The sequence below is a fragment of the Bipolaris zeicola genome (genome assembly GCF_000523435.1).
Source record: "Bipolaris zeicola 26-R-13 unplaced genomic scaffold scaffold_18, whole genome shotgun sequence".
Classification (NCBI taxonomy): Eukaryota; Fungi; Ascomycota; class Dothideomycetes; order Pleosporales; family Pleosporaceae; genus Bipolaris; species Bipolaris zeicola.
Window position 1 is genome coordinate 180,785 of NW_006912067.1, and position 12,290 is coordinate 193,074.

At 53.0% G+C, this 12,290-nt stretch overlaps 7 protein-coding genes across 7 annotated transcripts; 4 read left to right on the forward strand and 3 right to left on the reverse strand.

Annotated features, from left to right (window-relative positions):
- Window positions 1-165: 165 nt before the first annotated feature.
- COCCADRAFT_2018 (uncharacterized protein) lies at window positions 166-2,181 on the forward strand (the record flags this gene model as incomplete). Its single annotated transcript, XM_007710435.1, has 2 exons — window positions 166-250; window positions 305-2,181. 2 exons carry the CDS (start codon window positions 166-168, stop codon window positions 2,179-2,181), a joined length of 1,962 nt encoding a protein of 653 aa, XP_007708625.1.
- Window positions 2,182-2,757: 576 nt separating this feature from the next.
- On the reverse strand, window positions 2,758-3,398 carry COCCADRAFT_86757 (uncharacterized protein; the record flags this gene model as incomplete). Its single annotated transcript, XM_007710508.1, has 2 exons — window positions 2,758-3,264; window positions 3,378-3,398. The coding sequence occupies 2 exons, from the start codon at window positions 3,396-3,398 to the stop codon at window positions 2,758-2,760; spliced, it is 528 nt and encodes a 175-aa protein (XP_007708698.1).
- A 366-nt stretch (window positions 3,399-3,764) lies between these two features.
- Window positions 3,765-4,780, forward strand: COCCADRAFT_86552 (uncharacterized protein; the record flags this gene model as incomplete). Its single annotated transcript, XM_007710509.1, has 5 exons — window positions 3,765-3,858; window positions 3,911-4,045; window positions 4,113-4,474; window positions 4,525-4,588; window positions 4,701-4,780. 5 exons carry the CDS (start codon window positions 3,765-3,767, stop codon window positions 4,778-4,780), a joined length of 735 nt encoding a protein of 244 aa, XP_007708699.1.
- Window positions 4,781-5,787: 1,007 nt separating this feature from the next.
- On the forward strand, window positions 5,788-7,656 carry COCCADRAFT_2021 (uncharacterized protein; the record flags this gene model as incomplete). The annotated part of the gene is made up of 5 exons (XM_007710436.1): window positions 5,788-5,802; window positions 5,854-6,003; window positions 6,060-6,395; window positions 6,453-7,574; window positions 7,636-7,656. The coding sequence occupies 5 exons, from the start codon at window positions 5,788-5,790 to the stop codon at window positions 7,654-7,656; spliced, it is 1,644 nt and encodes a 547-aa protein (XP_007708626.1).
- A 323-nt stretch (window positions 7,657-7,979) lies between these two features.
- COCCADRAFT_86684 (uncharacterized protein) lies at window positions 7,980-8,429 on the forward strand (the record flags this gene model as incomplete). The annotated part of the gene is made up of 1 exon (XM_007710510.1): window positions 7,980-8,429. One exon carries the CDS (start codon window positions 7,980-7,982, stop codon window positions 8,427-8,429), a length of 450 nt encoding a protein of 149 aa, XP_007708700.1.
- Window positions 8,430-9,747: 1,318 nt separating this feature from the next.
- COCCADRAFT_86583 (uncharacterized protein) lies at window positions 9,748-10,054 on the reverse strand (the record flags this gene model as incomplete). Its single annotated transcript, XM_007710511.1, has 2 exons — window positions 9,748-9,801; window positions 9,929-10,054. The coding sequence occupies 2 exons, from the start codon at window positions 10,052-10,054 to the stop codon at window positions 9,748-9,750; spliced, it is 180 nt and encodes a 59-aa protein (XP_007708701.1).
- Window positions 10,055-10,589: 535 nt separating this feature from the next.
- On the reverse strand, window positions 10,590-11,594 carry COCCADRAFT_86661 (uncharacterized protein; the record flags this gene model as incomplete). The annotated part of the gene is made up of 3 exons (XM_007710512.1): window positions 10,590-10,714; window positions 10,769-11,409; window positions 11,458-11,594. 3 exons carry the CDS (start codon window positions 11,592-11,594, stop codon window positions 10,590-10,592), a joined length of 903 nt encoding a protein of 300 aa, XP_007708702.1.
- Window positions 11,595-12,290: the final 696 nt, after the last annotated feature.

The window sequence follows — 12,290 nt, forward strand, 5'->3', positions numbered from 1 at the left end:
AATAGCTGGCGGGCCGTGGCTGCACGTCGGTGGATCCATGTGAAGTCTAGCGCCAACTCTACTAAATAGTTCAACATTTTTCCGTGCTGGACAACACCAACCTCTTCCACCACAGTTTCCAACACAACCTTTTTTACGCGCATCAAGTTTTCTTTGTCGCGCATAATGGCCAGGACAGCTGCATCTCGCGCTACGAGCGCAAAGCCTGCTGAGAAGAAGACCGTCAAGGAAGTCAAAGCCAATGGCACTGGTACGTCACACCACCCATCGCGACTAACGAAGCTCCAACTAACCCAACGCGCAGCCCCACGAAAAGGTGCAAAGAAGAGTGATGACGCGCCCGCCACCAATGGTGTAGCCGAGGAAACTAAAGTCGTTGATGAAAAGACCGAAGAGGTCGAAGCACCAGCTCAAAAGCGTAAGGACGACGCGTCTGAATCAAAGTCATCACTTGCTAAGGATCCTGCAGCTGCTGCACGCGGTCGCGCGAAGAAGACGGAGACTCCTGCGGCTGAGCCTAAAGTCGCGACTAAAAAGACAACAAAGCGCAAGAAAGACGAGGAGAGCGAGCAGGAAGCAGAGGAGGCTCCTGCGCCTGCTGTAAAGAAGGCCAAGGTCAATGGTGCGAAGGCTGCGCCAAAGGCCGCTCCCAAGCCTGCCCCTAAGCCTGCTCCCGAGGCTGCCCCCGAGACCGCGCCCGAGGGCGAACCGGAAGCATCGCCAGAGCCCACGCCCGAAGCTGCCTCCAAGGTAGAGTCCAAGGCCCCAACACCACAGGCTGAGCCCAAGGCCCCGGTCAATCCCGCCCTTGTCCCGAATCCCAAGGGCCCAAGACGCGCAAAGGGAAAGAAGACCGAGATCAATGCCATCCGCTACACTGAGCCTCTCAAGGTTTTTGTATTTGGTGAGGGTGGCTCTGGTGAACTTGGATTCGGGGCAACGAAGAAGGCTATCGACGTCAAGCGACCACGCTTCAACGAAGCCCTGACGAACATGAACGTCGTCAGGATTGCTACTGGCGGTATGCACGTTGTTGCGCTGACAAAGGACAACAAAATTCTGACATGGGGCGTAAACGATAACGGTGCACTTGGACGTGACACATCCAACGCTAATGTCAAGATGCGCGACGTGGGCGCAGATGATTCCGATTCCGATTCAGAAGACGAGACTGGTGGTTTGAATGACGAGGAGGCCACACCGAAGCCTGTTCCCGCGGAGTTTTTTCCCGAAGATACAACATTTGTCGACGTTGCTGCTGGCGACAGCTGCTCTTTTGCGCTGACAACTGAGGGAGCTGTTTATGGTTGGGGTACTTTCCGCAAAAACGAAGGCATTCTTGGTTTCGAGCGTGGCAACCACACTGCTCCGCGTCCTGTCTACCTGGATACCGTCAAGAAGGTTACACAGATTGTTTGCGGTACCAACCATGTCTATGTGCTAGACAAGGACCGACACGTGTATGCTTGGGGCAACGGTCAGCAGAATCAACTCGGTCGTCGCGTGACTGAGCGCAATTTGCACCAAGCTCTGCAACCCAACAGGATCGGCTTTCACGATACTTCGATCAAGAAGCACAGTCAACGAATCGCATACATTGCATCTGGCGACTACCACGGTCTCGCAATTGCAGAAGACGGTCACATCTGGGCATGGGGTGCGAACAATTACTGTGAGACGGGCTACACTGATAACGCTGGTGCAGAGGATGCCAGCGTTCTCCAGCCCAAGATCATACACAGCCTTGAAGGAAAGTCAGTGGAGTCACTAGCCGCAGGTGCGCACCACAACCTTGCCATCACCAGGGATGGACAAGTACTTGTTTGGGGTCGCTGCGACGGTGCGCAGACCGGTCTGCCTCCGTCTGAGCTCGATGCTGAGACAGACGAGGACAAGGTGTTGAAGAACAATGGCAAGGCCAAGATTGTTGTTCAGCCCACGCCTCTTCCCAACCTCAAGAACGTTGTCACTGGTGCATGCGGTCCTGATCACAGCATCGTCATTGACAAGGACGGCAAAGCGTACTCATGGGGCTTCTCGGCCAACTATCAGACGGGCCAGGGCACTGATGACGACATTGAAGTGCCAACCATGATTGATAACACTGCCGTTCGGGAGACGAAGCTGACCTGGGCGGGCTGCGGTGGGCAATACAGCATCCTCGCTAGTAAAAAGGAGTAAAGCGACACGCTTTTGTTCGCCAGCTTGTATCTCTCAACTGTGCCCTCGGGCCTCTGGTTTCTTCTTTCCTCGCTCTTCTCTTGTCAAATTTCTTTGTCTTCTCCCATGGAATCAGGAGTTTCAGAATGGCATTCACGGCGTTTGCGTTTCTTACACGGGCGGGCAGGGCTTTTGCATAGCGGGTTCTTTTTCACTCTTTTTAGGCAAAGGAATTCACGCATCTTTTTTTTTCATCTTCTCGCACATGTATCTTCACGGCTGAATGACGGGGCGAAGAGAGAGAGACGCGTACAATGCCGGTAATAGAGAAGCACATAAAAAGAAATGGACTCTTGTTAATTGGCTTGGCCATGTGTTAACGATTCACTTTGTAATAATTGAATACTACGTCCATCCCATTTCTTCGCACTTTACCTTGTTGCATGGTTAAATATAGCGTGTCAGATGTTATGTGCTTGTTCATTTTCATAGGTATCCAGAATCCAAAATGCAACCATCCATACAAAACCCTGCTCATGCATACAAGTTTTATTACAAGTCTACAATCTCCATTGCCTCTATTCCAGCCCCACACTGTCATGAAGCCGGCGCCGCATCACCCTGTGTCTCCCTCGCGCGTGCAAACGTTCTTTTAACATCCTGATGCTCCACTATACTCTGCCCACCTCCGTTTCCCACCTTGATCAAATTCTGCGCATACGGATGCGCCCTCCCCTCAAAAGTCTTCAGCCGCGCCAGTCTCTCCTTCCGCAGTCTATTCTTGGGCAACATGCCGCTAACCGCCTTCCTCAGGACCTCTCCGCCGCCCCATTTGGCCATAAGTTTATCCATTGAAAGTTCTTTGAGGGAACCGGGCCGGGTGTTGTGGGTGCGGTAGAGTTTCTGGGAGCGCTTTTTGCCCGTGGTGTGGAGCTGGGCGCAGTTTGTGGCAACGACGTAGTCGCCGCAGTCGGTGGAGGGGTCGAAGATGGGTTTGTGCTTGCCCATGAGGGTGAGGGCTATGGCGGAGGCGACGCGGCCGAGGGCGCGTGGGTCGCTGCCGATGTCGAGGTGGTGCCAGGAGCGGGCGTAGGCGAGGCGCGTCTGGGGGATTGTGTTAGCTGTGGTGTAGTGAGGGGGTGTATTGTCTGTGTTAGAGGGGAATTGCTGGAAGGGCCTGGATATGGGCGTGCGGAGGTCCGATGGGGGATGTGTACCTTGCCTATGACTTGTGACATTGTGTGGTATGGGGCCAATGGCCAGGGAAACCGACTGCCTTCTGTAGTATGACAAGTCAACAGTCACCCTAGGACTGTCCAAAAGGCGGTTGGGCGGGTGCAATCTCGTGGTCGCAGTGGTAGTCGCTGCACAGTGGAGGTTGATGCCAAGCCGCAATGCTCACAATTTCCAGAACGCAGTCACATGATTGATAAGATCTGCCCACCCCAGCGCCGCATCCATGTCGGGCGGGGGATTCGGGTGTGGATTTCAAAGCGAGTAATAAGTACCAAGGGCGAAGTGGCATGTTTTTACAACTTTGACCATTTCCTCTTGTTCCACAGTCGAGCCTTTGGCATTATTATACCGATTTCACTCTTTTCGCCATGACAGTAACAGCCTTTGAAACGATATTCGCAGTGCCCATGACCTGTCAGTCGTGCATCAACGACATCGAGGGTTCCCTACATCAGTTGAGTGGTACGAGCGCGGACTACCAATGCACGTCATTTTGGCTTCTGACAAGGTGCAGGTATCAACAAAGTGACTGCCAACCTCAAGGAGCAATTAGTATCTGTCGAGGGCACAGCAGCACCGTCGGCCATTGTAGAGGCGATTCAAGCTACTGGGCGTGATGCTGTTCTCCGGGGGTCGGGCAAATCAGACAGTATGTTGGTGTCGTTGACTTGGCACACACGCGTATATAGAGATGCGATACTGACCATGCCACGCAGGTGCAGCGGTATGCATTCTAGAATCACACGCGCCACAGGTGGAGAACAAGGTTCGCGGCCTGGTGCGCATGGTGGAAGTTTCTCCTGGTATGACCATTGTGGACTTGAGTATAAGAGGGCTGTCACCTGGAACCTATCATGCCACAGTACGTGAGTCGGGAAACATTTCCGAGGGACCTGAATCGACTGGTGGGATTTGGGAACTTGGTCAGTCACAAAAAGAGACCAAGGCTTGTCGAGGCATCTTTGGAACCGTTCAGGTTGGAAAGGGTGGAGTGGGATCGGTGTTTCTCGACAAGCCCATCCACATCTGGGAAGTGATTGGGCGCAGCATCGTGGTTGCGAAAGAGCAGGACGGCAAGGTATGCGTCACCATGGAGCTGGGCCTTGATCTAATCTAACTTCACAATAGTTTGACAAGAACGACGCAGACACGCTAGTTGGGGTCATTGCACGCAGTGCGGGCGTATGGGATAGTAAGTGCTTCGCCAGCTTTCCCCACGTGTTCTGGGACATCGATCAACTCCAGGTCCCCCACATACACGCACACGCACACGTACACCATTGCTAACGTTGATGTAATTGCAGACGACAAGACGGTGTGTTCGTGTTCTGGCAAGACGGTGTGGCAGGAGCGCGAGGAGCAGCGCGATCGCGGTATGCTCTGATCAGGAAGCAGATAAGTAATACCAAGATAGACCAAGCAATCATAGTGCCGTCCAAGTGCCGCGAGGGTGTGCTGCTAAGATAACACGCGTGCCTTGATGGCGAGGCCGAAACTGCGGGTGCGGGATCGTTGACTCGAGGAGGATTGGAGTTGTTATGCGTTCATGCCTGAGAGGGCCAGGCGAGGAGATGACTGGCTGGCGCAGGTGGCTGTCACGTGGCTGTCTCAGTCGGACCGTGGCCGTGTAACAGACCTCAAACGCCACCTCTACGCCCTGGTCAAAGATCAAAGGGGGCTGTTGCAAGGCGGGCGCTGAGCAGCCTCGACTCCAGCACGCCTCGCGGCCAGGGCGGGTGGACGAGAGCGAACGGAGGCATGGGCAGGGCCAAACCGGCCGTGGTGCCACGGTGGGCTGGCTGACTTGGCCGGGTTGCGGCGTCTTGGACGGCCAGCTCGAAGCGCTGTCCATGTTGCAGGGGTCCAATCACCTCGACGGACGAGGTGCCAGCCAAGCCTTGTGCCTCAAACACGATGGACCTCAGATTTGGTCTCCCCACCTATAGCCCTCGCAGCACAACCGCCCGCCATATGCCCGCCGTCCCCTGTCTCTTCTGCGTGTCGCCATCGAAACCTTCTTCCCTCTCTCCCGGCCCTCCAACTGTGCTCTAATCGTTTGCACCGCTACAATCGTTTATTTCACCGCGAACCGCTCCGAGCTGCATCCAGGCCGTCTCGACCTGCTAATACTTACCACCACCGCACATTCCCTCCCGGAGCAATAATCGTCAGCACCGCGCCACTCAAATAGCCCCGGCGGCTACAACCCTAATCCTCCCGCACCCGACCCCCCCAAGGCTTTTAACCCTCCCGTGTTTGTGTGTGTGCAAGAAAGAAAGAAGATACGACCCTCGCAAAGTGGGCTGACAAAGAGAAGAGAGCGGGAGAGTAAGAGTAAGCTGAGGCTTGACGACACCATACTGCCGGGTAAACAAGTGAACACCACTCGTCATGTCTCTGAAACAGGTACGCTCAACAACAGCCCTCACCACCTGCAATTGCTGATAGAAAGGCCAGGAAATCGAAACCTGGGTGGCAGCCCTCGCCAGCTACGACAACAACGAATTCGACGTGGCACTGAAGGTCTTTGAGCAGATCTCCGACACATCCAAGATTCTGTTTAATTGCGGCGTAATCCATGCTACCCTCGGTGAGCACGAGAAGGCGGTAAGTTGAGCGCTACGCTGCGGATGCCACGAGGGGCATACTGACAGACTACCCAGGTCGAATGCTACCAGCGCGCTGTGCGTCTGGACCAGTATCTCGCAGTCGCATACTTCCAGCAGGGTGTGTCCAACTTCCTCATGGGCGACTTTGAGGAGGCCCTTGCCAACTTCAACGACACTCTCTTGTACCTGCGTGGAAACAACAACATCGACTACGAACAGCTGGGCCTAAAGTTCAAGCTCTACTCTTGTGAGGTCTTGTTCAACCGTGGTCTCTGCTACATCTACCTCCAACAGAGGGATGCCGGTCTGCAGGATCTTTCCTTTGCTGCCAAGGAGAAGGTGGTTCCAGACCACGATGTAATTGATGAGGCCATTCGAGAGGAAGCCGAGGTATGTGTGACTCTGCATTTGTATCAATGTGCTACGAACTAACAATGCCCCCTCCAGGGCTACACCGTCTTCTCTATTCCTGTTGGCATCGTCTACCGCCCGAACGAGGCAAAGGTCAAGAACTTGAAGACAAAGGACTACCTTGGAAAGGCCCGCCTTGTTGCCGCATCAGACCGATCCAACGCATTTACCGGCTTTGCTGGTGCTGAGATTAAGAAGGGAGGCCAGGCTGCAAAGGACGACAGAACCGAAGACAAGATTTCCTACGCGGCAACCAACCTTGTCAAGCCAGAGCTCCAAAGCCGAGCACGCCAGCAGTCGGAACCCCCGATGAACCGTAATGTATTCCCACCCACACCGCCACCGGAGGCGGATAGGCGATCTGGTGAAAGGAGATCTGCTGGAGCACGACCTGCAGCTGATCCCAACGCCCCAATGAGCCGCGCACAATCTGTACGAGGTGGCGGACCCAAGCCCCAGCCTTTGAATCTTGGACGAGCTGCTTTCGACCAGCCAAGCAGCCAAGAGCCGCCCCGCCGCCAGCCAACACAGCGCTCTGCATCGGAGCGACCGCCACCAGCTCGCTCAGAGTCTACACGTGAGCGGGGACAGCGCGATACGCGGGAACGAGACCCCCGTGATCGTGACACACGCGATCGTGAATACAGCAGGCAGCAGCGCCGCCGTGGCTCGGACGAAGACATCATCGATGACTACTACGAGGATGATGGTTATGCACCATCGCGTTCAAGCCGCGGCCAATACTCCCGTACAAAGTCGACCAGAAGACCAGCCTACATTGAAGAGGAGGAGGAAGACGACTACGATGGCAGTGATCTTGACGATGCCGAGTTTGAAATGATGCCCCGCACCAAATCAAGGAGACGATCACCGGCGAGGTCCACCAGATCCGGTGGTAGCAACCGCGGTGCAGGTAGCAAGATCAGAGTGAAGGTTCACTCCACTGACACACGCTACGTCTTCATCAGCTCAGACCAACTCATCAGCGAATTCTGGCAACAAATTCGGGAGAAGTTTGGTGTCCGGAACAAGTTCAAGCTCGAGTTCAAGGACGATGGTGACATGATTACCATGGCTGATCAAGATGACCTGGATATGGCTATCCAGGCGGCGAAGAGCATTGCCAAGAAGGAAGGCTCCGATGTTGCGAAGATGGAGGTAAGTCACTACCAAATACTCACTCTCGAAATGAATAACCATATACTAACTGCATTGCTAGGTTTGGGTTAGAGAAGTATAGACTAAAGATACCCCAGCATCACGCATGTTTACGACACATTTCCCTTTATCATTCTTGTATGCCTTCTTGATAGGATCTGATTGTTGTCATCTTGAGGATGGCCAGGTTTCTCTTGTTGCTGTAATTCTAGCGGGCCTTAATGCCGGGTCTTGTTTTCTGGTTTAGATACAGAGACCTCACTTTTTGTATACTCTCACTTTTCTTTCACAGCCGGACTGTTGATCCGAATTTCACCCGCATACACACAGGCAGACGATTTTACTCTGAGAAAAAGTTAGAGATTGTCTGTTTTTTTGTTTGTTTGCGTAGTTACCAATAGAGGGATGATTTTGATCAATGCCTATTCAACTATTCTATGCTGCATCTGCCTAACTCCCCCATCCAAATGCTTTTCACCTCTCACCCACGGCCCAGTCTACACTTTTCCCACCACTTCGGCCACATTGTCCCAGCCAAGCACCCTCCACCTTTTTCTCCGATACTCGTCCAGAAACGCACCAACTCACACGTCCGCACGTGTACCCACCCCCAAAAAAAAGATAGAGAGAAAACGCCACCAGCGCTTACGAAACCAACACCATGCCCATATCCTCCCCTTCCGAACAACCCGACAACCGGGGGTTTGGGAAGCCAGCAAAAAAAAACGGCCGAAAAGGAAAGAACGAGAGAGAAAGACATACACACATGAAAAGGCCAAGAAATGTCATTCATCAAGCCGGCTTGTCCTAGCACCTTTTTTCTGTTCCCTGGACATCCCATTGGCGCATGATTGAAGCAGAGAGAGGGAGGGTAGGGTAGCGGAGCGGAGCGAGGTGTGGGTATCCTTTCGTCCCAAGATACCTTGGCTTGCGGGCCAATCGATCGCGTGGGGTTGGTGAAAGTGAGAATGTGCATTTTTTCTTCTTCTTCCATATGTAAGTGGTCAACGATGGGCGGTTAGCAAATGTGATTGTATTTTTTATTTCTTGTTGGTTGACTAGCTTAGCTGGCTTGCGCCGCGGGACCAGCAAAGTGATTAAATGTCATTTGATTATGAGTGGGAAAATAGGGAGGGAGGGCTTGATTTATTTTTTTTACTACGTAATCGCACGTGTACGCTTTCGATACGTCGTGTACGCGCCCTTGTTCACGCCTTCTCTAGATAAGTTTTTCTAATTGGGAATGGTGCGCTTTGCATGGGAACCTCCAATGAAATGAGAAAAAGAGGCCGTGTGAATTAGATTTGGGAAGGAGGCGCGGCATCGTATCTACCCGTCGTATAGCTTAGCCTCACATTTGTTTTTGTTCTCTCTTAAAAGTTGCTATATGTTCATTTCCCTTTTTGGTTTTCCAGGGACCAAGGCGTAAAGTGAGGTACGCGACGGGTTGCCCAAGAAATGGGACGAGCATCGGCTGAGCCCACCCACTTGACACAGGCACGGCGCATGGGGTGTGGTTGACTTGATGGCCAAGCATGTGTGAGAGACTTGGCAACGTTCGTATTGGGACAGTGGCAGCTTCAAATGAGGCTGGGTTCTTTGGAACCAAACCCCGAAACACAGGGCCAAGCTTGGAATGTGTCGGGTCGAGGGGGGCTAACGCCAACGTCGAGTCAAGGGGCGAGGGAAAAGTAAACCGTCCGAGTGTCATGTACAAGCTTTCTTTCTTTTCTCCGTGACAACAAGACAGCGCTTGGCATTTGGGGTGAAGCGTGCGGGTGAAGCATGTGGGGTTTCAGCCTCTGCGGCTCTGCGATGGTTGTGACGTAGCGACGAATCGATCGTTGAAAGAGAGAACATCGAATACGAAAGGAAAGGAAGGGGAGAACAGAGGGGTAAGAGGGAGATTATTGTTACATAATGTTACAAAGATGCTTGGAACCGTGTTTGGGTTCACATAATTTTTCCCACCATCGTAGTTGTACCTGAACGCCCGTTCCATTGCTCGTCCCTGGGGTAAAATTTGGTATATGTACACAGGCGTAGAGATTCGTTTGATTTTTTCTGATTACAGGCTGTGTCTCCTGCACGCATATCGATATTCAATCCTGGCGTCAGAATATTCAATGGTAGCGCATATGTTGTTTCGTTTTCCGGTATCCGATCGGCTCGTTTACGCAGGCAGGAGGATCTCAGCCCAGCTGCTGTGTAGGAAAGCGACACCAAGCTGCGCAGTCAATTGTCAGCATTGTATCTTCGCGTCGTCGCCCTTCTAAGACTTCTTCATTTGCGCCCCACTGGCTACCCGAACCAAGTCTTTCATGCCTCCTTCTCTATCACCGGGGTTATCTTACAGCGAACATTCCAGCAGCGGTGACAATGCTCCTGTTCTCCTTGCTGGTAAAAGCCGAGATGGTACTGGAGGCGAAGCTGGGCTCTTGGACGGTGCGGCCCTTGCCAGTCATGTACTTGGGAGGCATCGTTGCGGTTGTGTGAAACACTACATCACTGTTAGTCGCTACACTAGAGTTTTTTGGAGTCGCAATTTCATGCCGTGTGATTTGATGTAGGAGGGGTATGTGGGTGGTGCAGTGGATGCGATGCGGCTGCTAATTAGATGAAGTTCGCGATAAGTTTTGGGCATGCGAGAACGTCACTGGCTTGATTTGCTTAGGTAAGATTGTCCCATTCTGCAGGCGCGGGCGTAGCGGACATCACGCAAAAGTGATCACAATTGTAACTGCAAATTCAACCTTGAAAGTAGAATTCTGGCAAATTTGAAGAAGAACTTATCGTCTTGGTGTGGCATGCACTTGCGATCGGGACAGTCAGAAATTCATAAAAATCATTTCAATGGTTTTTCTACTTTTGCTACTCTCCAGTACTATCAGGTATATTGGTATAATGTTCTACTCACTCAAAGTTCGTCCCCTAAAATTATTAAGCGCCAAAGGGTATACAGGAAATCAAGGCGTCGCATTTGGGCAGATGCAACACAGTAATTACAGATGATGTTTACAACTTGGACTTTGTTCCCTTTCGGGTGACAGTGCACTGAATGAGACCATTGGGGTCAGTTTGAGGCGCGAGAACCGTGGCGTCCTTGCCTGTGTTCTTGATGTCCTTGTGCCATGAGAGATCTGAGTATCATGTTAGCAAACTAGAATATGCGAATATGGACTGAATGCACTGACCTATTTCAAAGTAGTGCTTGTTGGGGAGCGAATAGTCCACAGCCTCAACCTCGGGGACAGCTGCCAATATCAAATCGCACATTTTGTACATGGTTGCCTGCACGCTCGCGCTGTCGTCCTCGGCAAACACCTTCATGGTGATATCTCGCGCAGTTCTCCATGCAGCGCCGAAGTCAATCTTGCTAACCTCATCCAAAGTCTTGAACAGCTTCCACTGCCACCCGGCTTCAATCTCGGTGCTCAGGATACGATCCCATGTCTCGGGTAGTCTTGTGTACTCGTCGCGATGGAAACCATGGAATGCTGATCCTGTGCTCTTGAGGACGAGCAGCTTCTCAATCTTGGAGCGGATGGAGACGCCTTCGTTTTCACGGGTTACGGCCTCGATGACACGCGTCTCTTCGCCGTCGCGGTAGAATGAGTGTGGGTGAGGCTTGCCGTCAACGGACATGCGCGTCCATCGGTGCTGGATGATCTTGACGTGGGCAGCATGTATGTGAGGGTAGGTCTTGATGAAGTGGTTGCCAATGATGGCGGCGAACTGCTCTGGTGGGTCGATGGGGTGTTGCTTTGCGAGAATGTAGGTGGTCTGCTTCTGCGTGTCGGTCGCGACGACTACCGAGTTGTCTGCCTTGGTGTAGCTGGGGCGCGTCAGTTGGCGTCATGGCGACTTGTGTTAGTATGCTTACGATTGCTCAATGTCTCCCTCGAGCAAGATGCGCACTGTCTGCTCGACAACTGTGTGGATGCCGGTCTTGGGGTCCTTGTCGACCTTGTACAGGCGGACATTATCCTTGCCGTAGCGGGCGTAGCTAAGCTGAGACATTGCGATGATGTGAATTGGATGATGATGTGCAGATGAAGCAGACAGTCACAAAAGGGCGATCAAGATAGATATACCACTGAAAAACGGCAGCTGGACTGGGGACCGGCAAGCGGAGGAGACCGATGTGTATCGGATGGTTTCACGAGCAAGCTATGGACTATCGCGCAGGAAGCGGCGAGAACGCGTTTCGATTCGTTGACATGGCCATCGGCGAGCTCCGGTCGATGGACGAGGCCCTGGATAACGGCGCAGGGCGCGCACGTGACGGGGGGAGAGCCAGGCCCCCGCTTGCCGATGCACAAAGAGGGCAGATTGCACGGCTTTGAGGTGGAGGGGCCTCGTCGGCAGGCTCGACTCGGCACGGCATCAGGCCATGGTCAGTCCAGATCGAGATGATTATAGTTTGTGGCTGCATGACAGGAAGATGTACATACATGGAAATACTGTATGTATACAATATACAATGCAAGCAAGTGTGTGTCTTGAAGTATGTAGTAGTGGAGTAGCAGGGGCAGCCCAGTCCGTGCACGTCCACCGCCCGCAACAGGTCGCGATGGCTATGGACGGCGCTGTTTTCCCACCTCATTCACCCTCACCCGCCATATACACGCGCCCCACTCTCGCCAGCCTCTGCCACGGCCACGGCTACTCCCTCCCACGTCGCGGCTAAGCCACACTTCCGCTTCCGGTCTGGTA